The sequence below is a fragment of the Rhinatrema bivittatum genome, chromosome 14 (assembly GCF_901001135.1).
Source record: "Rhinatrema bivittatum chromosome 14, aRhiBiv1.1, whole genome shotgun sequence".
NCBI classification, from domain to species: domain Eukaryota; kingdom Metazoa; phylum Chordata; class Amphibia; order Gymnophiona; family Rhinatrematidae; genus Rhinatrema; species Rhinatrema bivittatum.
The window spans coordinates 72647785-72672910 of record NC_042628.1 but is presented as its reverse complement, the minus strand read 5'-3'; the positions used below and the strand labels follow the sequence as shown (position 1 = coordinate 72672910).

At 45.2% G+C, this 25126-nt stretch overlaps 1 protein-coding gene across 6 annotated transcripts in view; it reads left to right on the top strand.

The window, feature by feature from the left end:
* LOC115076167 (sialoadhesin-like) overlaps nt 1–25126 on the top strand; it is a 144136-nt gene that overhangs the window by 26827 nt on the left and 92183 nt on the right. For 5 of the 6 annotated variants that reach the window (XM_029577305.1, XM_029577304.1, XM_029577306.1 and 2 more), the window contains exon 3: nt 3259–3624. The exons of the other annotated variant lie outside the window; for it this stretch is intronic. In XM_029577305.1, coding sequence (XP_029433165.1) covers nt 3259–3624 — 366 coding nt within the window. The remainder of the gene's footprint in view (nt 1–3258; nt 3625–25126) is intronic. 6 annotated transcript variants of the gene reach the window in all.

The window sequence follows — 25126 nt, the reverse complement described above, 5'->3', positions numbered from 1 at the left end:
ATCCCTGGGGGTCCAGAGGGGCAAGAGGAGTGCTTGCATGACATCCACATAAAATGGCGCTGGTTGGTCCTGAGAACCCACCCTTGTGATGTCACACTATGATGCTGGTCTCAGGGCATCCATGAGGATGACCTAGGGGCACCCCTCCTGCATCTCTGGACCCCAAGAATGGAGGGGGCCAGGGCTGTTCTTGACCCCCAGTACCTTTTTTTGGGGGGGAGATCAGAAGTCCTGGCTGGTTGGCCCCAGGCAAGTCCTTGATTTGGCCCCTGAGAAGATTCGAGTCAGCTCTGAGGAGAGCCCAGAGAAGTCTCCAGTCTGCCTTGAAGGAAGTTTTCTATTTTTCTTTCATTTCATTTTGAAAACATCATGAAGCAAAATAGGAAATGCCATTGACATTCCCTATTTCATTTCAAATGGATGCACATCTACAGAAACCTGTGAGGTCAAGCAAGCAAGCCCTGCTATTACATTTAGAAATGAGATCCCTTATCTCTCACTTAGTACCTTGACCTCTTCAATTAAAAGTCAGTATATCTGGATGACTGTTAAAGGTGTCAGGGTAAAAATGTTTCAGTATTAGTTTACTTTATTCAGGCCTCTTGAAACCAAAGCAGCTGTGGCTGTCCTGACTCCAGGGTTTGGGTGGTGGGTGTTTTGCACTCAGAGCCACAGTCTGCCTTAGGTAAATGCAGGCTCAAGCAGTCTTTTTGTACAGAGCAGGAGTCCCCAAATCTTTCAAGAGCAGGGCCACATAGGACATTTCAAATCATCGACGGGGGTGGGGGGTTGTTGGTCCCGAGCTGGGGAGAGAAGAAGGGGACCCTCAGAGTTGTTTGGGGAGGGGGAGCAGGCCTGGCTCTTTTGCTGATTTGAAATGCTGGGGAAGGGGAAGACGAGAAGCAGGGTCCTCAGGGATGGAGAGGGCTGGCAGAGAGTGAGATTTTATTTATTTATTTATTTATCAAGTTTTATATACCATCGTTCGGTTTTGCCATCACAACGGTTTACAAAGTTTCGATGTTTAACAGAGTTTCCAAAGATTCATGTGATTGTCAACATAAGTATTGTAGGCTTTATAAACGTAAATCGTATTACAAACTATGCGATTTCAGTTATGTTTGTATTACGTGCTTGCATTGGTTCCACATGTTTGCATAGAGCCAGTAGGAGTGAAGTAATATCTGAGGGTCATTGGGTGCTTTGATAGGCTTTGGTAACCATCCAGGTTTTTAGTTCTTTTTTGAAGGTTTTTAAATTATGCTGTGTTCTAAGTTCAGTTGGGAGGGTGTTCCAGAGTTTGGGACTTCCTAGGGATATGGCTCTCTTCCGAGTTGAGGTAAGTTGTTTGGAACGAGTAGGTGGAATCTTTAATAGACCTTTGTTAGCTGAGCAGAGGTTTCTGTTTGGGGAGTGTAGTTTTATAGATATATTTAGCCAGTTTGTTTGTTTTTCGTATATTATTTTGTGTAATATGGATAGTATTTTGTATTCTATCCTGAATTTTATTGGGAGCCAGTGTAGTGAAATAAGTGTAGGAGTAATGTGATTGTGTTTTTTTTAGTTCCAGTGAGTATTCTGGTAGCTGTATTTTGAAGGATTTGGAGTGGTCGGATGGTGGTGAGAGGTAAGTTGAATAGCAGGGAGTTGCAGTAGTCCAGGTTGGAGAAGATGAGTAGTTGGAGGACTATTCTGAAGTTGGTGGATAGGAAAGGTTTTAGACGGAGTAGGGTAAGGAGTTTGTGATATCCTATATCCTATAACTTGGCTGGAGAATGCACCACTTTTCCGATCATCAACCCGCCTTTCCAGATCCAACCTTGCTGGAACTCTACACACCCCCTCCCTAAAAACTGCTCACCACACCTCAACCAGAGAAAGGGCTTTCTCCATTGCCGGCCCTTCCCTATGGAACACCCTGCCCACGGCCCTCCATCTAGAACCTAACCTGTCTAAATTTAAAAACGGGCTCAAAACCTGGCTCTTTACATTAGCGTATCCAGATGTTGACCAAACTTAGCTTGCACGCTAACCCCTTAGTCCACTCACTCTCCCCTTGTATCTGCCTCTCCTCTTTCTCCCCTATTCTTCCCCCCAAGCAAAGACTCCAAAATACAGTGTTACTTACCCCACGCAAAGACTCCTAAATACTGTGTTATAAGTTCCCCTCCTCCACTCTAAGCTTATCCTACCCTGTCCCTCCCTCCCCTCCCCACCTCCCCCTTTCACTGCCATCAATGGTCTGGTTGTTAATTTATATTCTTCGAATGTTCCTATCAAATTTCTCTCTTTCCCTATCCTTCCTAATGCTGTCCTCTCTCCTCCTTCATTGCTGCTCCCCCCTTCCCCATCCCTGTTTATTGTATTTCTTTCTCTTGTTAATTTGTAAAAATCAACAAATAAATAAATTAAATAAATAAAAATCCGTCTTTGATTTTAGAAGTGATGTGGTTCTTGAAGGATAGTTCATTGTCAATTATGACTCCTTGGGTTGAGGGCATGAGTGACAGGTGAGATTGCAGCTTTTTGGTTCATTAAGTTGAGAGGTGGTAGTTGAGGAGCGTTGTTCTTTCTGTACAGTATGATTATTTCTGTCTTATCGAAGTTTAGGATGAGTTTCATGTTGGTTAGTAGTTTTATTTTGGTTAGGTAAGTGGCTGTTTTATTGTAGGTGTCTTCCAGAGTGTTGTGTATTGGGATTAATATTTGTATATCATCTGCATATATGAAGTGGGTCAGTTTAAGGTTTGAGAGGAAGTGGAATATCGGGTGCAGATACCATACCATATTAGGAGTTATCACACAGACATTGAAATCCTCAGCTCATTGTTAGGTGGCAGTCAAACAGGATATTATGAATTATTAGGAAAGGAATGTGAATAAAATAGAGAATGCTCTGTTCATTTGGGTTTTTTTTCCAGAAAAGGACTCAGAGTGATTTCTAAAACATTCCCATTACAAGGCCAGTCCTCTGATCAAGATGTTCATTACAGCTCCCATGTTTGCTGCACAGAATAGTTTGGAGACTGAACGAGCTTTAAGGAGATAATAAAAGGGGAAGATTCAGACATGAAGTGAGGAGGGCAGATTCAGCAGCACTAAACTTGGATTTACATTGTGAAAGGCAGTATTCAGATAAATAAACTAAACGAAATGTCAGTGTCTGAGATGAGAGAATCCGGATGGCTGTGGCTGCCTGGGGGGCACTAGAGCTCGGGGGGGAAATGAAATGGGGAATAACATTTAATCTCCTCTCAGCTTCCTTCCCAGGTTTGCTCTGTCAGACGTGGTCAGTTTGGATGCCGAGCTCCATCCGGGCTCTGAAGGACTCCTGTGTAGTGATCCCCTGCACATTCAACCATCCTGAGACAACCTCCAGACACTTCACCATTGCCTGGTACAAGTACAGAAAAACAAGAAGCCCTCAGGTTTACAACAGCAGAGGTTCCTCGTCCGTGCAAAGCGAGTTCCGGGATCGCACAGCTTTCGTCGGAAATATGGAAAACAGAAACTGCTCACTACAGATAAATAAAGTGAGACAGAGAGATGAGGATTACTATTATACCATCATCAATGAGAATAACTTTAGATTCTGGGATGTCACTGTTCAAGTCAAAGTATCAGGTAAAATCTTACTACATAATGAAATAAAATCCAGGTCAAATACAGCAAACCTATTTATCTTATTCTGGAGCTGCATGCTAGGACCTGCCTCTGATTTTAAACACAAGCTCCATCTTATCGATGCTCTGTGCAGAACAGAAGAGAGTGGGGTCTGATGCAGTAAGGAAATGTGGACCCTAATTTCCTATGGTACTGACTGGGTACATGAGATGATGGGGGAATTCCCTATTGTTTAAGAGTCATCCCTTCCATCTTTTCTGTGGGCTCTTTAAATGTTGTCATGCAGATGGTGATGGGGAAAAGCAGGCTTTAACCACAAATCTCCTTCACTCTTGTCACTCAGGACAGGGTGGACATCCCTGCACGCCCCTCCTTGATTTCTGACTCCATCCATAAGATCAGGCTGGCTCAATAATGGACACTGACACATTGTATCAAATTTCAAAATCCACACTGCAACTTTATTTCCTGGAACACCCAGCCAGCCAAGAACTATTTACATGGATGAGATATTTTAACACACGGATCAGTGAATGCATCAGACAATCATGGGCTTCCATGAGAGCACAGGTCACAATTACAGCTGACCATATCCACTGCCTTTTCTCTCCTTCAGCCTATAGGAGGACTGGTTGGTTTAATCATACTCGTAACAAAACCCTCATCTGATGGACACCAAATACATGATCAGAAAATGCCATGGCATTACCCTACACCATCACTTTTCCCAGGGCACTGTTCACACCTCACAGCGGTCATGGACCTCTGTACCCAAACCTTCACATTATCATCCTTCCATGCTGGTTTCCCCGGACACAGCACTAACAAGGACATCTTGAGGAAATACGTCAGTACGACTCACCCCACTCGACACAATTTCCTCCCCTCTTCGAGCATCCTGCTGTACATCTTTTTGGAAATTCTTTGATAGGAGGACAATCCCCTCAACACTCTGGCCACTGCCCTCTCACCACTCTGGTAAGCTCTTCTGAGGGAGAAGGAAGCCTCTCCTTTCCATCTGTGCTCGGTTCCCAGACCCTGCAATTCAAGAACACTTTGTTGTGTTTTCAAGATGTTTGGTGGATTCTTAGGATTACAGTGATGGAGACTCCCATGGGGAGGAGCCCCGCGGGGAGCTGTAGCACCAGGCTAGACTCGGATGCACTAAACACAGAGATAATAACTTTATTATGCAGCTTGTAGAGTCCACCAGAGGTGGCAGTAGAGAGGAGCTTTGGTGGTAGCAGTCTGGGATCCTCGGCGGAGGAGACCCGTCCCACAATGGTGGCGTGAGGTTCCGATGCAGGTATCAGCGAGGAGCTGTAGGTGTAGGAGTACTAACATCTGTAGGTGTAGGAGTAGGAGTACTAACATCTGTAGGTATAGGAGTACTAACATCTGTAGCTGCAGATGTTAGTACTCACTCACAAGTATCTGTAATGTAGAATTCCCAGCAGGCAGGAGAGATGGTAGCAGGCACCAGCATAGATAGCACAGGCCCTCGAGGAGCGAGTACCTGGAATCAGGATAGGCACCTGTAAGAGATAGTAAAGGGCCCCCGAGGAGCGGGTACCCAAGTTAGTAGAACCCCGGAGGGTGTAGAGAGCTTCCAGCAGCAGGGAGAAGCGGCAGAGCAGCTTAGACCGGAATGAATCCAATCCTTTGCTAAATCATTGGTGGTTAGCAAGTGGGCAGGCTAAATAGTTGGAAGCAGTGACGTCACTCGAGGGGGACGCCCCTGAGGTTCGTGCCAACACTGCAATAAAGACATGAGGCATGCGCACAGGCATGCCCTAGGAGGCCCTCAGGTAAAACATGGCGGGACACCGCACCATAGCCACTCCGGGGATGCCGGAGGGTGCGGCAAGAAGATACTATGGATGCCATTCTCCCGAGGCTGGTGGAGAAAGCTGAAATAGAGAGGCATGAGGGACGAAGCTGTCTGAGTCCGACGGACGCAACAGTAACCCCCTTCAAAGGGCCTCCTCCAGACCCCCTACCTGGTCTTGGTTTCCGTGAATGCGACCGATGATACTGGTTCAGCATCTCTTTATCCAATATATTAGCCATAGGTTCCCACGAGTTATTTTCTGGTCCATAGCCCTCCCAAGATAGGAGGTATTCCCAAACTCTGCCACACTTCTGTACATCAAGTATAATGTCAACTTTGTACTCAATATCCTCTTCTGCTTCAATAGGAGGGGGATCTGGAATATTGGTGCTGAATTTGTTGAGAATGAGCGGTTTCAGTAATGAGGCATGGAACGCAGTGTGGATCTTCATAGCTGGGGGAAGTCTGAGACTGTAGGAGAGATTGCCTAGACGTCAGAGTATGGAGAATGATCCCACGTAGTGTGGAGCGAAGTGAGCAGATGGCAACATGAGTCTAAGATGCTTCGTAGATAGCCAGACTTTATCACCAGGCTTAAATTCAGGAGCCTTGCCGTGATGAATGTCTCTTTTAGCTCAGATTCCAGCTTTGATGAGCATCTCCTTTAGCTCAGATTCCAGCTTTGATGAGCATCTCCTTAGTCTTCTTCCAAAGATTTTGAATTTCATCAGCAGTGGCTTGTACTGCCAGGGTGACACGGTTAGCGGAAGTGGCAAAGGTGGTGAAGGAAGTCGCCCATATACCACTTCGAATGGTGTTGATCCAGTAGATGTAGCTGGATGAGAATTGATAGAAAACTTGGCCCATGGTAGTAGTTCAGCCAAGTCATTCTGAAGTGAAGAGACGTAAGCTCTAAGGAACTGCTTGAGGGTATGGTTCATCCTTTCAGTTTGGCCGTTAGATTGAGGATGATAGGATGAAGTGCAGTCGAGAGTGATATCAAACTTCTTACATAGAGCCTTCCAAAATTTGGCTGTGAATTGTACACCTCTATCTGAAATGATGTGCTTGGGTATTCCATGCAGGTGAAAAATGTGGCTGATGAACAATTTCGCAAGTTCACTGGTGGGTGGTAAGCCAGGAAGCGCCACAAAGTGAGCCATTTTTTAAAACCTGTCCACAGTTACCCATATAGTATTATTGCCCCCTGAGAGAGGTAAGTCCACCATGAAGACCATGGCGATGTGAGTCCAGGGCTCATATGGGACTAGTAATGATTGCAGTTGGCCCCAAAGATGTCCAGGCGGAGGCTTCTGTCTGGAACAATTGGTACAGGCCGCTACATAGGCAAAGGTGTCTTCTCACATAGATGGCCACCAATAGTATTTCTGGATTTTTGCCAGGGTTCTCCGTTAACCAAGATGTCGAACCAATTTAGAGTCGTGAGCCCATGCTAATACTCTCTTCCGAAGGTTGGTAGGCACAATTGTTTTGCCTGCAGGCACTGGGTGAATGGCTGATAGCATGACTCTCTCTAGGTCAATGATGTGTTGCGGAGCATCAGGCATATCTTCAGAAGTGAAAGAACGATATAGGGCATCCGCTCTGATGTTCTTATCTCCAGGTAGATACTTCAGGATGAAATCAAACCTGTTAAAGAACAGGGACCACCTCGCCTGTCTATGATTAAGGCTCTGGGTGTGGCGAAGGTATTCTAGGTTTTTATGGTCTGTAAAAACCATAATCTGGTGTTGCGCACCTTTGAGCCAGGGTCTCCACTCTTCAAACGCCATTTTTATCGCCAACAATTCCTTATCTCTGACTCCATAGTTCCTTTCAGCCGGTGTGAATCATCTAGAGAAAAAGGAACATGGCCGCAGGATCTTGGAGTCACTGGTTTGACTCAGCACAGCCCCAACGCCCACGTCAGAGGCATCCATCTCTACGATGAAGGGGCATGTAGGATCCGGGTGATGAAGACAAGGCTTGCTAGAGAAGGTGTCCTATAGCTTTTGGAAAGCGGTAACAGCCTCTGTAGACCAATTGGTGGCATTGGCACCCTTCTTTGTCAGAGCTGTTAATGGTACAGTTAGTGAGGAGTAATTCTTAATGAAGGTTCTATAATAATTTGTAAATCCCAGAAACCTTCTGAGAGCCTTGAGACCAGTAGATTGGGACCATTTTTGAATGCTCTCCAGCTTTTGTGGGTCCATTTGGAAGCCTTTATTAGACACTATGTACCCTAAGAAAGGTACAGATTCCTTGTGGAATTCTCATTTGGATAGTTTAGCTTAGAGATGGTTCTTCCGCAGTCTTTGTAATATTCTCTTAACAGCCTCAATATGGGTACTCAGATCTTGCGAGAAGATCAGGATATCGTCCAAGTATACAACGACACATTGGTAGAGTAGGTCACGCAGGATGTCGTTCATCATGTTTTGGAAGACAGCTGGGGCATAAGCCAAAGGGCATCACCAAACACTCAAAGTGTCCATCCCTGGTGTTAAAAGCTGTTTTCCATTCGTCGCCTGAACGAATGTGAACAAGGTTATATGCTCCCTTAAGATCCAGCTTGGAGAAGATCTTGGCCCCTTGTAGTCTATCAAACAGCTCAGAGGTAAGGGATAACGAACTTTGATTGTGATCTCGTTTAGACTATGATAATCAATGCATGGACGTAGGGTTCCGCCTTCTTCCCCACAAAGAAAAACCCTGCTCCTGCAGGAGACTTAGATGTCCTTATGAAACCCTTTTGAAGATTTTCTTGGATGTATTCAGACATCGCTTTATTTTCTACCACCAAGAGGGGGTAGACCCGTCTCTTAGGTGATTCGGTATTCGTTTTCAAATTGATAGCACAGCCATAACATCTGTGTGGGGGCAGTATATCAGCGGCTTCTTTAAAGAACACATCTTGAAATGATTTGTATTGAGGTGGCAGCCCAGGAATCAACGGAATTGTAGGCATACAAGGTAATGGTGAAATCTCCTTCAGGCGCTTGCCATGACAGTCAGGATCCCAATGTGAAAGCTCCAGGGTAGCCCAGTCAAATTGAGGCATGTGCTTTTGTAGCCATGGTAACCCAAGTACCAAGAAGTGCCTAGCCTTCTCTAGTACAAAGAAAGAAGTGGATTCCGTATGGAGGGCTCCAGTCCTTAAACTTACTGGTTCCATAAGTAGGGTTACTTTACCCGGTAAGGGTTCCCCATGGATAGAAGACAACAGAAGCGGAGGCTTTATTGTAGTAGTGGGTATCCGCAAGTGCTCCACTAGACGTCTTAGTATAAAGTTGCCACCTGCCCCGGAGTCCACTAGGTCAAGAGTCTGGAATTCAAGTTGACCGCTTATCAAAGAGACTGGGAGAGAGAGTGGAGGAGAAGGTGCAGTTAAACCTAAGAAGAGTCCTCCCACAGGGCTTAGGTCTGGCCGTTTCCCAGACAGGTAGGGCATGTTTGTACCGCGTGTCCAGCTTGTCCACAATACATGCAGAGGTCTAATATTCTCCGCGTTCGTTTCTCTTTGGAAGTCAGGTGACTGTGGCTTAGTTGATAAGGTTCAATGTCGCCAGCAACCAAATTTATTTATTTATTTAAAATCTTTTCTATACCATCGTTTAGTAATGTACCATCACAACGGTTTACATAGAGGCACATACATTTTTTAACCAAACTAAATTTATCTATGAAAGTGTCATTACAGTGTCGGTACATGCTTATATAATATAAGTTATAAGATAGGTGACATGGATCTAGTCCATTTATATAATTAATAGGGAAATCATACAAGAATGTGCTTAAACTGAAGTTCTCTAACATTATCATTTGAGTATATAAAAAGATAAAAGAAAAGAATAGAATGGGGGACCACGCATCTCGGTAACCTTGTTCTGTGTTTCTTATTCTCCGTTCTCATTGTAAAATGCTTTTCTGAATAGCCAGGTTTTTAAGCTTTTTTTGAAGAGTTTTGGATCACTCTGTTATCTTGTTTCTAGTGGCAATGTGTTCCATAATGTTGGACCAGCCAAGGATAATGCTCACTCTCTAACTTGTGTTAGTTTTGCTGTCTTTACCGAGGGATGGTTAGTAGAGCTTTATCGGCTGATCTCAGATTTTCTCTGGGGTACGTGTAAGCGAAGCGCTGTGTTTAACTAGTCGGCTTTTTCTTCATTGATTAGTTTGTGAATTATGCATAATGTTTTATATTGCACTCTCTGCTCTATTGGTAACCAGTGTAGCTCGGCCAGTGTTTGAGTGATGTGATCTCTCTTGCTCTTGCCAGTGAGTATTCTGGTAGCAGAGTTCTGTAGGACTTGTAGTGGTCTTATTGTTGAGTACGGTAATCCTAGAAATAGTGTGTTACAGTAGTCTGTACTAGTGAAAATCAGTGCTTGAAGAACTGTCCTAAAGTGTTTTTTGGTTAGTAGCGGACTGAATAGGGTATAATCTTGACTCAGATTTCTCACAGGCTAGGTCTCTTGGAACCTTTATTTATTTATAAATTTTTCTATACCGTCGTTTAGTGATATACCATCACAACGGTTTACAAATAGGCACATAAATAAATTCGAGATGGATTGTACTTTAACCAGGGGGTGCCGCAGTTGTTCAGATACATGATTCAATATTATAAGTTATATGTAAAGTGTATTAAAATTCCCTTTATGGGCTAACCGTAGATGTGGTATATTGTAATTCTTTAACTTAATACTTAAGTGTGATAAACTAAAAATAAAAACACACATATGTTCTCAGATGACTTTTGCTTGTGCGTATAAGTCCTTTTCTTGTTTCTTAGTACTACCTATTTCCCATTCTCACTTTGAAAGGCCTTTTTGAAAAGCCATGTTTTTAAGGTTTTTTTGAAAAGTTTTTGATCCCTCATTAGTCTTATTTCGGGTGGCATTGAGTTCCACAATATAGGGCCGGCTAACGACAGTGCTCTCTCCCTTACTTGTGTCAGTTTAGCTGTCTTTACAGAGGGTATGGTTAGTAAGGCTTTATTTGCTGATCTGAGATTTCTTTGGGGAACATGTAGTCTTAATGCAGTATTTAACCAATCAGTATTTTCTTCATTAATTAACTTGTGGATTGTGCAAAGTGTTTTAAATTGTACTCTTTGTTTGATTGGCAGCCAGTGTAATTCGGCAGGAGTTTGAGTGATGTGGTCCCTTCTGCTTTTTCCAGTTAGGATTCTGGCTGCAGAGTTCTGTAAGATTTGGAGTGGTCTTAGTGTTTGACCTCTTGAACCTTATCTCGGTGATCAATCCTTGTGGCTAACTTCATAAGGTCCTCCAAGGTCTCAGGCATCTCTCGAGCCGCTAATTCGTCTTTCAGCCGGGAGTTCAGGCCTTCAAAGAAAAGGGTCTTCAGGTATCTTGAGTCCCAATTTAACTCTGAAGCCAAAGTCTTAAACTCGATGGCGAAATCAGGTAAAGGTTTGTCACCTTGCTTGAGATGAACCAGTGTGGATCCTTTGGTTGTATACCTGGCAGGGTCATCAAATAGGGACTTGAATAGCTCCAAAAACCCAGCAAGGTCTCTCAGGATGGGGTCATTGCACTCCCTCAGTGAAGAAGCCCAAGATAATGCTCTTCTGTCCAGATAAGACAGGATATACGTAGTCTTGGCATATGCTATGGGAAAATGATTAGGTTGAAGAACAAAATGCATACAGCATTGGTTAATGAATCCTCTACATCTCCAGATGCAGGTATCAGTGAGGAGCTTTAGGTGAGACAGACTGCAGATGTTAGTACTCACTCACAAGTATCTGTAATGTAGAATTCCCAGCAGGCAGGAGAGATGGTAGCAGGCACCAGCATAGATAGCACAGGCCCTCGAGGAGCAAGTCCCTGGAATCAGGATATGCACCTGTAAGAGAGAGTAAAGGGCCCCCGAGGAGTGGGTACCCAAGTTAGTAGAATCCCGGAGGGTGTAGAGAGCTTCCAGCAGCAGCGAGAAGTGGCAGAGCTGCTTAGACCGGAACAAATCCAATCCTTTGCTCTCATTGGTGGTTAGCAAGTGGGCAGGCTAAATAGTCGGAAGCAGTGACGTCACTCATGGGGAATGCCCCCGAGGTTTGCGCCAACACTGCAATAAAGACATGAGGCGTGCGCGTGCATGCCCTGGGAGGCCCTCAGGTAAAACATGGCGGGACACCGCGCCATAGCCACTCTGGGGACGCCGGAGGGTGCGGCAAGGAGATGCTACGGATGCCATTCTCCCAAGGCTGGTGGAGAAAGCTGAAATAGAGGTGAGGCATGTGGGATGAAGCCATCTTGAGTCCGACGGATGCAACACACTTTAGCGAAGTTCCCCAATTGGTTAACTCACTCCACTTCTGCGCCTCTCCTTTTGGCTGAATGTCAGTTTCCCAGAGGTAGGGGGAGTGAGGGGGGGGGCGGGCAAGAACCCCCTCTCCGTCCCATGCTGGTGCTTCCCTGTTCAGGTTTGGACTCCACACCACTTCTCTGCCATTTGCCTCTCCACTTGAGGTGAAGAGTCCCTGCAGGGTCCTACTCCCCTTGCTGGGTCCCTGAGCTTGCAGCCTACACACTGACAACTTCAGACAATTATATAGCTGGAGGTCCCAAATATCCACTGTACACAGGAGAGGGCAGAGGAGGAAAGGGCAAAAACTGCCAAAACCTTCCCCCTTTATACTGCCTACTCTCCAATATGAAAAACCCAAACCTTTAAGGGAATATACAGACTTTTCACAAACACACATTAAACAAAATTCCCTCTAAATATCATCCAATGGTCATTATCTTGGTACTACATTATACTTATTTATCCCATATTCTAACAAGTAAGAAGGGATCTCCCCCACTCAAATTGTTTTGTACATTTTGGCACAGAAGAAAAAGGGACAAACCTACGGGCTTACCACATAAGTATGCCTCTCACTCCCAAGCTTGCTCTCACCTTTCTCAGCAGAAGACCTGTAAGGCCCGGCGCCACCGAGTGTGCAAAACATGCACTTGCACAGGATGGCACATCCAGTAAGGAGGTGCTGAGGGCAGGGAGAAGCTCGTGCTGCCGCTGGTGGACCTGCTCCCTCTGATGGCAGAAGAAGTGGAGGCTCGTGGTACCACTGGTGGACCCGAACCCACTGGCGGCAGAAGCAGGAGGCCACAGCGGAGGAAGCCCATTCTCCAGTGCTGGTCCCGTGGTATTGAACACTTGCGGTGCTAAAACGTCCTGTATTCTCGCGAGATGAGATACAGGAAGTGCTAGCAAGGTGAGTGTTGAATTTCCGTGATGCTAGCACAGGAAGAGGAGCTGCAGATTGACTTTTCTCCAAAAAGGAACAGGCTGGCAGCAGCAGTGGAGGAGGAATGACCCATGGATCCTAACTGCCTGGTCTGTATGTGTGTGTATGTATGTGAATGGGAGGCTGACTGGAATGAGTGAGTGTGTGAATGGGGTATGGCCTGTGATAGGTGTGTGTATTTGTGTGGGTATGGCAGGCTGCCTGGGATGGGTGTGTGTGTGTGTGTATGTATGAGAGGCTGCCTGGGATGGGTGTGTGTGTGTGTGTGTGTATGTATGTATGAGAGGCTGCCTGGAATGGGTGTGTGTGTGTGTGTGCATGTGTGTATGGGAGGCTGCCTTCAAATGGTGTGTTTCCATGTGTTTGTCTGTGTATGGGAGGCTGCCTGGGAATGTTGTGTGTGTGTGTGTGTTTGGAAGGCTGCCTGGGATGGGTGTGTATATGTGTGTGTGTATGGGAGGCTGTCTGGGATAGGTGTGTGTGTGTGTGTGCCTTGGAGGCTACCCAGGATGAGTGTGTACATGGGAGGCTTCCTAGGAATGGTGTGTGTGTATGTGTCCGTCTGTGTATGGAAGGCTGCCTGGGATATGTGTGTGTGTGTGTGTGTGTGTGAACAGGAGGCTGTTTGGGATGGGTGTACGGGTTTTTAATGGGATGCTGCCTGGGATGGGTGTGTATCTGTGTTTGTGTGTGTATATGGGAGGCTGCCTGGGATGGGTGTGAGTATGTGTGTGTGTGCTTGTGTGTGTATGGGAGGCTGCCTTCGAATGATGTGTGTGTATGTGTTTGTGTATGGAAGACTGCCTGGGATGTGTGTGTATGTGAATGGGAGGCTGCCTGGGATGGGTGTGTGTGTGTGTGTGTGTGTGTGTGTGTGTGTGAGTGTATGTGTTGCGTCTGTCAGTTTCAGACGGCTTCGACCTCTGTGCCTCATCTTTCTTCCTTCTCTCTCCTCAAGCCTTGGGAAGATGGCTGCTGCCGCGTCTTCATGCCGCTCTCTCCAGCGTCCCCGGATAGGCAATGGCGACAGTGTACGCCATTATTTTCCTGAGGGCCTCCGAGGGTGTGCGCGCGCACGCCACCCATGTCTATATCCACATCATGGCGGGAACTTCGGGGGCATCCTCTCCGAGTGACGTCATCTCATACGGGTATTTAGCCTGCCCTTCGTTTGCTAACTGAGTTAGCAAGGATTGGAATAGCTCCGGTCTAAGCTGCTCTGCCACTTCCAGCTCCCATAGGAAGCTCTTTTTTCCCTTCGGGGTATTCTCTCTAACCTGGGTATCCGCTCCTCGGGGGCCCTTCTGCTTTTTCAGGTACCTATCCTGGGACACCGGGTACTCGCTCCTCGAGGGCCTGCTCTGCTTAATCTGGTGCCTGCCACTGAACAACATCTGCCTGACTGGACCATCTACTACAGCTCCAGCTTAGTGAGTACTAACCTCTCAGTCTGTCTTCAGCTTCAGCGCTCCGCTCTACATCCGGGACCTGTTCCTGTTATGCTGTGCTGCCTACCATCTACTCGAGTGTGAGACTGGCCTCCTCTGCTGAGGATCCCTGGACTGCTTCTCTGGGTTATCTCCACTGCTGTTCACTCCCCAGGCAGTGCCATCAAGCTGTACAATAAATACAACTTCTCTGTGTCTGCATGTTAAAAGTCTAGCCCAGTACTGCGGTTCCTCATGGGGCTCCTCCCTGTGGGAGTGGCCATCACCGCAGTACCCAAGAATCCACTCCAACACCTCAAAACCATAACAGCAGGTAATGGACTTCTCCTCCAAGAACTTATCCAATCCTTTTTTAAACACAGCTATACTAACTGCACTAACCACATCCTCTGGCAACAAATTCCTAGAGTTTAATTGTGCGTTGAGTAAAAAAGAACTTTCTCCGATTAGTTTTAAATGTGCCCCATGCTAACTTCATGGAGTGTCCCCTAGTCTTTCTACTATCCGAAAGAGTAAATAACCGATTCACATCTACCCGTTCTAGACCTCTCATGATTTTAAACACCTTTATCATATCCCCCCTCAGCCGTCTCTTCTTCAAGCTGAAAAGTCCTAACCTCTTTAGTCTTTCCTCATAGGGGAGCTGTTCCATTCCCTTTATCATTTTGGTTCCCCTTCTCTGTACCTTCTCCATCGCAATTATATCTTTTTTGAGATGCGGCGACCAGAATTGTACACAGTATTCAAGGTGCGGTCTCACCATGGAGCGATACAGAGGCATTATGACATTTTCCATTTATTCACCATTCCCTTTCTAATAATTCCCAACATTCTGTTTGCTTTTTTGACTGCCGCAGCACACTGAACCAACGTTAGCCTCTTTAGATCAGGGTTATTCTCTCTTCTGTTTGTTTACTGTAGACATACATTCTAGTCTCCAGAAAATTGAAGCTAAAGCTGCTGGGTTTGAAAAGAGTCTTGGAGAAATGGAGACTTCTGTTTCACATATGAAAGTGGTTCAAACAAAAAAGATAAAGGATCATTTAGGTTTCTGCCAAATCTCTGAACTTGTGAACTATTTATCTTAAAGAGGTGTTGCAGGTACCTGAGACTAGTATTAAACAGATTTTGTGTTAAAATCTTTACAAACCCTACAGAATACCACCCCTAAACTAATACCAGGGATTAAGATTAACTTGTTAAGGAAGGACAGAGAGGATAGGAAAGGGGGAGGAGTGGCTCTTTATGTCAGAAACAATATCCAAGCATCTGAGCTGCAAGGAAGATGGGGCAAAGAAGAAGCACTATGGGCTGACTTAAAAAAAGATGGGGCATCCATTTTTATTGGAGTGGTTTACAGGCCTCCAAACCAAAAGGAAGAGCTGGACAGAGATCTGGTTGAAGACATCCACAGGATAGCAAAGAAAGGAGAAGTGGTGATCGTTGGAGACTTTAATATGCCAGATATAGACTGGAGAATCCCATCTGCAGAATCTAATAATAGTAGAGAAATAGTAGATGCCCTGCAAGTAGCTTTGTTCAAACAAATGGTAATGGAACCCACGAGAGAAGGAGCTATACTCGACTTAGTGCTCACTAATGGAGATAATGTCTCAGACGTCCAGGTGGGTGCCCACCTCAGCACCAGTGATCATCAAACAGTATGGTTTAATATCACAAAAAGGACACAGAAAAGAAGCACAAAAACCCAAGTTTTGATGTTCAAAAACACAGACTTTGATGAAATGGGGAAGTACCTGGAGGAAGAACTAAAAGGCTGGGAAAACGAGAGAGATGTGGATCAACAGTGGACCAATCTAAAAGGAGCAATTACCAAGGCAACTAATCTATATGTTAGAAAAGCAAAAGAAAAATGAAACCTATCTGGTTCTCAAAGGAGGTGGCTGACAAAATAAAAGCTAAAAGAACAGCGTTCAAGAAATATAAAAGATCCCAAAAGGAGGAGCACAAAGAAGAATATCTGGTAGAACTGAGGGAGACAAAGAAATGAATCAAAATGGCAAAAAGTCAAGCGGAAGAGAGGATTGCCAAAGAGGTAAAGAGTGGTAACAAAACATTTTTCAGATACATCAGTGAAAAGAGAAAAGTTCAAAGTGGTATAGTGAAATTGAAAGGTGGAAAGGATCAATGTGTGGAGAGAGACGAAGAAATGGCAGAAATATTAAATGAATACTTCAGTTCTGTGTTCACTAAAGAGGACCCTGGAGAAGGACCGTCACTAGTTAACAAGAAACTGGAGGGGAATGGAGTAGATGTAACTCCATTTACAGTAGAAAATGTATGGGAAGAGCTGGGGAAACTGAAAGTGGACAAAGCCATGGGGCCTGATGAAGTCCATCCCAGAATACTGAGGGAGCTCAGAGATGTGCTGGCGGGTCCGCTGTGTGACCTGTTCAATAGATCCCTAGAAACAGGAGTGGTGCCGAATGATTGGAGGAGAGCGGTGGTGGTCCCGCTTCACAAGAGTGGGAACAGAGAAGAGGCTGGTAACTACAGACCGGTTAGCCTCACTTCGGTGGTGGGAAAAGTAATGGAGTCACTGTTGAAAGAGAGAATAGTGAACTATCTACAGTCGGGAGAATTGCTGGACCAGAGGCAGCATGGATTCACCATTGGAAGATCCTGTCAGACAAATCTGATTGACTTTTTTGACTGGGTAACCAAGGAATTGGATCAAGGAAGAGCACTCAATGTCATCTACTTAGATTTCAGCAAAGCTTTTGACACTGTCCGGGACAGGAGACTGGTGAATAAAATGAGAAGCTTAGGAGTGAGTGCCGAGGTGGTGGCCTGGATTGCAAACTGGTTGATGGACAGAAGACAATGTGTGATGGTAAATGGAACTCTCTGAAGAGAGAGCGGTTTTAAGCGGTGTACCGCAGGGATCGGTGTTAGGACCGGTCCTTTTCAATATCTTTGTGAGCGACATTGCGGAAGGGATAGAAGGTAAGGTATGTCTTTTTGCGGATGACACTAAGATCTGCAACAGAGTGGACACGCCGGAAGGAGTGGAGAGAATGAGACGGGATTTAAGGAAGATGGAAGAGTGGTCGAGGATATGACAGCTGACATTCAATGCCAAGAAGTGCAGAGTCATGCATATGGGGAGTGGAAATCCGAATGAACTGTATTCGATGGGGGGAGAAAGGCTGATGTGCACAGAGCAGGAGAGAGACCTTGGGGTGATGGTGTCTAATGATCTGAAGTCGGCGAAACAATGTGACAAGGCGATAGCTAAAGCCAGAAGAATGCTGGGCTGCATAGAGAGAGGAATATCGAGTAAGAAAAGGGAAGTGATTATCCCTTTGTACAAGTCCTTGGTGAGACCTCACCTGGAGTATTGTGTTCAGTTCTGGAGACCGTATCTCCGAAGAGACAGAGACAAGATGGAGGCGGTCCAGAGAAGAGCGACCAAAAAGGTAGAAGGTCTTCATCAAATGACTTATGAGGAGAGATTGAAGAATCTAAATATGTACACCCTGGAGGAAAGGAGGAGTAGAGGTGATATGATACAGACTTTCAGATACTTGAAAGGTTTTAATGATCCAAAGACAATGACAAACCTTTTCCGTAGGAAAAAAATCAGCAGAACCAGGGGTCACGATTTGAAGCTCCAGTGAGGAAGATTCAGAACCAATGTCAGGAAGTATTTCTTCACAGAGAGGGTGGTGGATGCCTGGAATGCCCTTCCGAAGGAAGTGGTGAAGACCAGAACTGTGAAGGACTTCAAAGGGGCGTGGGATAAACACTGTGGATCCATAAAATCAAGAGGCCGTCAATAAAGAGTGGGTGGCTCGCCAGAATGACGGCTACTGCCTGGAGATAATACCCTTATTCAATAAACATACACATGGTTATTGTGACTCCAACATCGCTCTAAGCTACATCAGCAAGAGGAAATGTGGAAAAAAGGATTCGCACTCACAAAGCGGGGAGTAGCTGGCTTGTTACAGCGGTTACTACCCCAAACCAAATAAGCCTGATACTTCACTTTCAATGCATATCCAGCATAGCTCTCTGCTTCAACGGCAGGGGAGAAGAAAAACTGATACTTCACGCATATCCAGCATAGCTCCCTGCTTCAACGGCAGGGGAGAAGAAAAATTGATACTTCACACATATCCAGCATAGCTCCCTGCTTCAACAGCAAGGGAGAAGAAAAACTGATACTTCACGCATATCCAGCATAGCTCTCTGCTTCAACGGCAGGGGAGAAGAAAAAAGGATTCGCACTCACAAAGCGGGGAGTAGCTGGCTTGTTACGGCGGTTACTACCCCAAACCAAATAAGCCTGATACTTCACTTTCAATGCATATCCAGCATAGCTCTCTGCTTCAACGGTAGGGGAGAAGAAAAACTGATACTTCACGCATATCCAGCATAGCTCTCTGCTTCAACGGCAGGGGAGAAGAAAAACTGATACTTCACGCATATCCAGCATAGCTCCCTGCTTCAACGGCAGGGGAGAAGAAAAACTGATACTACATGCATATCCAGCATAGCTCCCTGCTTCAACGGCAGGGGAGAAGAAAAACAACCAATAAGGGCAGAATAACATAGTCTGGGTAAAACAAATAAGCATGGGTGTAGCTTGCTTATTGCGGCGGTTACTTCCCCTACTACCCCTAACTAATCAAGCTTGATATTTCACTTGGATGCAGCTCCATCACCGCTCTCTACATTAATGGTGGGGGTGGAAGGGGAATAGAACAAAGAGCTAAGAGAAACAGATAAGTATGAGAGAAAAAATGAGGGAAGCTTGCTGGGCAGACTGGATGGGCCGATTGGTCTTCTTCTGCCGTCATTTCTATGTTTCTATGTTTCTATAAGATTCGGGAACACATTTCTCCAGTGTTGGCAGACCTTCATTGGCTGCCTGTTGCAAATCATGTAAAATATGAATGCTATCCTAGGTCACAAGTTGATATCACTCAATTCTTTACACTGGGCTAATGCCATGCTTCCCTTGTATAACACATCTCCTACACTATGGTCATATCATGTTGGGCATGTGGACCCCTGAGCCGGGACGAGGGTTGGAACCACCACCGAGGGATGGCCCCCAGTGGTCCTCATTGCCGGGAGACAGTACTGGTGGAGAAGACCCAGCTGGAGCTTCACCTATACCAGCCCTTGTTCCCCGCAGGTTGAGCTGGGGCTGGCAGGACTTAGGTGCGGGTCTTCTCGCGGAGAGGAGTCTGAGAAGAAGATGAAGCAGCATCAGGAGGTCTGGGTCGAAGCAGGTGGAGTTCAGGGGAAGTCGTGGGTAGACCAGGAGTCAGGGCTGGCGGCAAGCAGCACAGTGAACCAAGCCAGAGGTCGGGGCAGGCAGTGAGCAAGCAGAGACGGGAAGACAAGCCAAAGGTCAGGACGGGCAGCAGATAAGCGGAGTCTGGAAACCAAGCCGAGATCAGAACCAGGAGAACAGTCCAAGGAGCAGGGCTCAGAAACAGGAACAAGCAGGAACTCAGGATCAGGAACAAGCAGGAACTCAGGATCACAGCAACAACACACTCTCACGAGCGGGACCTTCGGGGACAGGGCCGAAGATTCCAGCCACGGCCCCTTTAAGTATTAGTATGTCCCACACGCGTATGCCTAGAAGAGCACTTGCTGGAAGTCGGTGTCCTATGCCGCATGGGAGAGATGCTGTTGGGTGATTCGAGACCAGGCCACACTGCGCCAGAGGGGGAGCCCACAGCCGCTGTCTGCCGAGGCAAGTAAGGGGACCGGCCGGGATTCCCATCATATCAGCGAGGGTTATATTGGATGTACCATGGAAATGTGCTGTACATCCATTAGAGACATGCGAGAGAGCATTCTCCATAGCTGCTTCAGCTTTCTGGAACACATTAATTATTGACTTGCACTTGACAACAATTTATGTCTTTGCTAAAAACATATGCTTTGTTTAGATTTTGCTTGAAACATAGCCTCTGCTTCATTTTATTTAACAATTTTTTATTGTTGTCTGAATTTTATTATCTGTTTTTATTATTTGATTTTACTTTATGCTGTGTTTTTATGATTAATGTAATTTATGTGATTTATTATATGATTATCTATTTTAGTATTTTATGAATTCTGTGTAATCTTGTAAGTCACTTAGAGTTCATCACCAGGCAACTAATAAATAATAATAATATGCCTCCTATTTCTAAACTATTTTATTTTCAGCTTAAGAAAAATAAGGTGGAGGTTCTTTGGCCACCCTTGTGGATATTTGTGCAGATAGTTTGGACATCTTCGGTTTACTGGAAAGTTAAGAAGAAGTGGTTAAAAGGGCTACCCTACTGGTTATGTTTGATTTTCTGCAAAATTGTAATTCAAATTTTAAATTATAGTTCCAGCACTGTTCGGCTTCACTCATGGGGCAAGAAGTAGCAATTTTTTTCTGATTTAGTCAGGGCCACCCAGGGGTGCAGGAAGGAATTTCTTTCTATATGATCTGAGGTTCTGGCTGTAGGAGCTCATTGTAAACGTATTAGGGCAGATTTTCAAAGACCTATGCATGTAAATCCAGTACGTTCACTGTACTTGACAAAAGGAAGTGCCTGGTTTCCTGCACCACCCAGTTGTTTGTAAACCATTGTGATATGTAAAATCGAACATCGGTAAACGTATTAGGGCCTATTTTCAAAAGCCCCGGGACGCGCGTATGTCCCGGGGCGTTTCTGAATGGGCGGGCAGGAGGCAGGACGGGGGCGGGGCAGATGGTCCAGGGGCGTGCCTGGGTGGTCCGGGAGGCGTGGCCAAGGAATCTGGCACAGGGGGATCGCACGCCAGCAGTTGGCCGGTGTGCGCAGGTTATGCCTGCCTCTGGCAGGCGTAACTTCCAAAACAAAGGTACAGGGGAGGGTTTCTTTAGGGCTGGGGGGCGGGTCAGGGAGGGGAAGGTGGTGGGGGGGGGGGGAAGGAAAGTTCCCTCCGAGGCTGCTCCGATTTCGGAGCGGGCTCGGAGGGAACGGGGAAAGCCAGCGCAATTTGAACTATTATGCACCCCCTTGCGCGCATTGACCCCTGATTTTATAACATGCACGTGGCTGCGCACGCATGTTATAAAATTGGGCGTACATTTGTGCGAGCCGGATTGCGCGCACAAATGAACGCCCGCACGTATATTTAAAATCTGTCTTATTGTGCCTATGTCTGATGTAAAGTTTGTCTTTTTTGAACCTACTGAATTGAGATCCTTTTTGGACTCCAGGCAAGTCAGGGTTTAGCTCTGAAGAATGAGCTGTACTGAGTTTGGATTTGTGCTGAACTTATTCTTTTTTTTCTTTCATATAGGGGCGGATTTTAAAAGGGTTATGCGTATAAGTTACGCTTGTAACCCTTAAAAAACCCGCCTGCGCGCGCCAAGCCTATTTTGCATAGGCTTAGCAGCATGCGCAAGCCCCGGGAGGCGCGTAAGTCCTGGGGCTTTGCGAGGGGGGGCGTGTCAGGGGGCGTACCAGGTGGCGTGGCACCGGCCGGGGGCGTGTTCGAGGCCTCCGGACCGGCCCCCGGATCAGGTGATGGCGCGCCAGCAGCTCGCTGGGGGAGGGTGAACGAAAGTTCCCTCCGAGGCCGCTCCGAAATCGGAGCGGCTACGGAGGGAACAGACAGCGCACGCTGGGCTTGGCGCGCGCAGGTTGCACAAATGTGCACCCCCTTGCACACGCCGACCCCGGATTTTATAAGATACGCGCGGCTACGCACGTATCTTATAAAATCCAGCTTACTTTTGTTCGCGCCTGGTGCATGAACAAAAGTACGCGATCACGCAAATTTTTAAAATCTACCCCTAAGTCAACTTAATAGCAGGTAATGGACTTCTCCTGCAAGAACTTATCCAATCCTTTTTTAAACACAGCTATACTAACTGCACTAACCACATCCTCTGGCAACAAATTCCAGAGTTTAATTGTGCGTTGAGTAAAAAAGAACTTTCTCCGATTAGTTTTAAATGTGCCCCATGCTAACTTCATGGAGTGCCCCCTAGACTTTCTACTATCCGAAAGAGTAAATAACCGATTCACATCTACCCGTTCTAGACCTCTCATGATTTTAAACACCTCTATCGTATCCCCCCTCAGTCGTCTCTTCTCCAAGCTGAAAAGTCCTAACCTCTTTAGTCTTTCCTCATAGGGGAGTTGTTCCATTCCCCTTATCATTTTGGTAGCCCTTCTCTGTACCTTCTCCATCGCAATTATATCTTTTTTGAGATGCGGCGACCAGAATTGTACACAGTATTCAAGGTGCGGTCTCACCATGGAGCGATACAGAGGCATTATGACATTTTCCGTTTTATTCACCATTCCCTTTCTAATAATTCCCAACATTCTGTTTGCTTTTTTGACTGCCGCAGCACACTGAACCGATGATTTCAATGTGTTATCCACCATGACACCTAGATCTCTTTCTTGGGTTGTAGCACCTAATATGGAACCCAACATTGTGTAATTATAGCATGGGTTATTTTTCCCTATATGCATCACCTTGCACTTATCCACATTAAATTTCATCTGCCATTTGGATGCCCAATTTTCCAGTCTCACGAGGTCTTCCTGCAATTTATCACAATCTGCTTGTGATTTAACTACTCTGAACAATTTTGTGTCATCTGCAAATTTGATTATCTCACTCGTCGTTTCTTTCCAGATCATTTATAAACATATTGAAAAGTAAGGGTCCCAATACAGATCCCTGAGGCACTCCACTGTCCACTCCCTTCCACTGAGAAAATTGTCCATTTAATCCTACTCTCTGTTTCCTGTCTTTTAGCCAGTTTGCAATCCACGAAAGGACATCGCCACCTATCCCATGACTTTTTACTTTTCCTAGAAGCCTCTCATGAGGAACTTTGTCAAACGCCTTCTGAAAATCCAAGTATACTATATCTACCGGTTCACCTTTATCCACATGTTTATTAACTCCTTCAAAAAAGTGAAGCAGATTTGTGAGGCAAGACTTGCCCTGGGTAAAGCCATGCTGACTTTGTTCCATTAAACCATCTCTTTCTATATGTTCTGTGATTTTGATGTTTAGAACACTTTCCACTATATTTCCTGGCAATGAAGTCAGGCTAACCGGTCTGTAGTTTCCCGGATCGCCCCTGGAGCCCATTTTAAATATTGGGGTTACATTTGCTATCCTCCAGTCTTCAGGTACAATGGATGATTTTAATGATAAGTTACAAATTTTTACTAATAGGTCTGAAATTTCATTTTTTAGTTCCTTCAGAATTCGGGGGTGTATACCATCCAGTCCGGGTGATTTACTACTCTTCAGTTTGTCAATCAGGCCTACCACATCTTCTAGGTTCACCGTGATTTGATTCAGTCCATCTGAATCATTACCCATGAAAACTCTCTCCATTACGGGTACCTCCCCAACATCCTCTTCAGTAAACACCGAAGCAAAGAAATCATTTAATCTTTCCGTGATGGCCTTATCTTCTCTAAGTGCCCCTTTAACCCCTTGATCATCTAACGGTCCAACTGACTCCCTCACAGGCTTTCTGCTTCGGATATATTTTAAAAAGATTTTACTGTGAGTTTTTGCCTCTATAGCCAACTTCTTTTCAAATTCTCTCTTAGCCTGTCTTATCAATGTCTTACATTTAACTTGCCAACGTTTATGCTTTACCCTATTTTCTTCTGTTGGATCCTTCTTCCAATTTTTGAATGAAGATCTTTTGACTAAAATAGCTTCTTTCACCTCCCCTTTTAAACATGCCGGTAATCGTTTTGCCTTCTTTCCACCTTTCTTAATGTGTGGAATACATCTGGACTGTGCTTCTAGAATGGTATTTTTTAACAATGACCACGCCTATTGGACATTTTTTTACTTTTGTAGCTGCTCCTTTCAGTTTTTTTTCTAACAATTTTTTTCATTTTATCAAAGTTTCCCTTTTGAAAGTATAATAGGTGAAAATCATGTATTCATATCAAAGTCTAACTCAATAAAAAAAAGAGTGATGCATCTTCTCAGTACTAACACAAACAAAATACCAAAGGGTGTTACCTTTAGCAAAAAAAGGAATGCTATAATTTTTTTTTTATTCTGGGAATGGTATCAGATTATTTTACTTTTGCCTCATAGACGTAATAAACAGGCTCTTGCCTGCAATGGACTGCAACCTCTATCATTAGTAACGCACTCTTGGTTACCTCATTTACCTTTTCCCAACTACCAAAACTACTTTATTTAAGAAAAATATATTTATCCTGCTACAAAGATGAAAAGCTGTAGCCTAGTAGCTATTTCAACACATCCTGACCAATACACTCAACAACAAAGTGCAGTTAGGATCCAGTGAGGCTGCTATGCAGGTATGTCTCTTAGATAGGGATGGTCTTTTTAAAATACTTTGGTATTTTTAATGACAATCTGATATAGGGGTCATTTTCTATGCGGATCGCACGCGATACCAAGATCAGGGCGGAGTCAGGCGGCATCAGCCCCCGGAAGAGTAGGAGCTGGGGCAGCACCTTTTATGGTGTAGTTATTCGGCACGACGCTGGCAGCGTTCGCACTGCGAAAGTGCGATCACTGCTGGCTATCGCAGGACCACCCCCTGCTTCGCCCCCCCGTTATCGCGGAATTCATGTCACCTCGGTGTTTTTGTAAATCTAGGCCTTAATGATTAATGGTGTCTTTTTGTGCTCTTTTTGTAATTTTCCTACAATTTTGTCCCCTGAGGCAGGCACAGGCAAAACTGAAACATTGTTAATGTCGGGGTTCTCCTAACTGCACTTGGCTGTTGAGTCTGTGGGTTACGATGGGTTGAAATAGCTATTAGTCTACAGATAAGCAGATTTTATATATTTGAGCTTTTCATCTTTGTAATAAATGGATAAAAACATTTTTCTTACATATAGTAGTTTTGGTAGTTGGGAAAAGAGAAATGAGGTAACCAAGAGTGCTTTACTAATGGTAGAG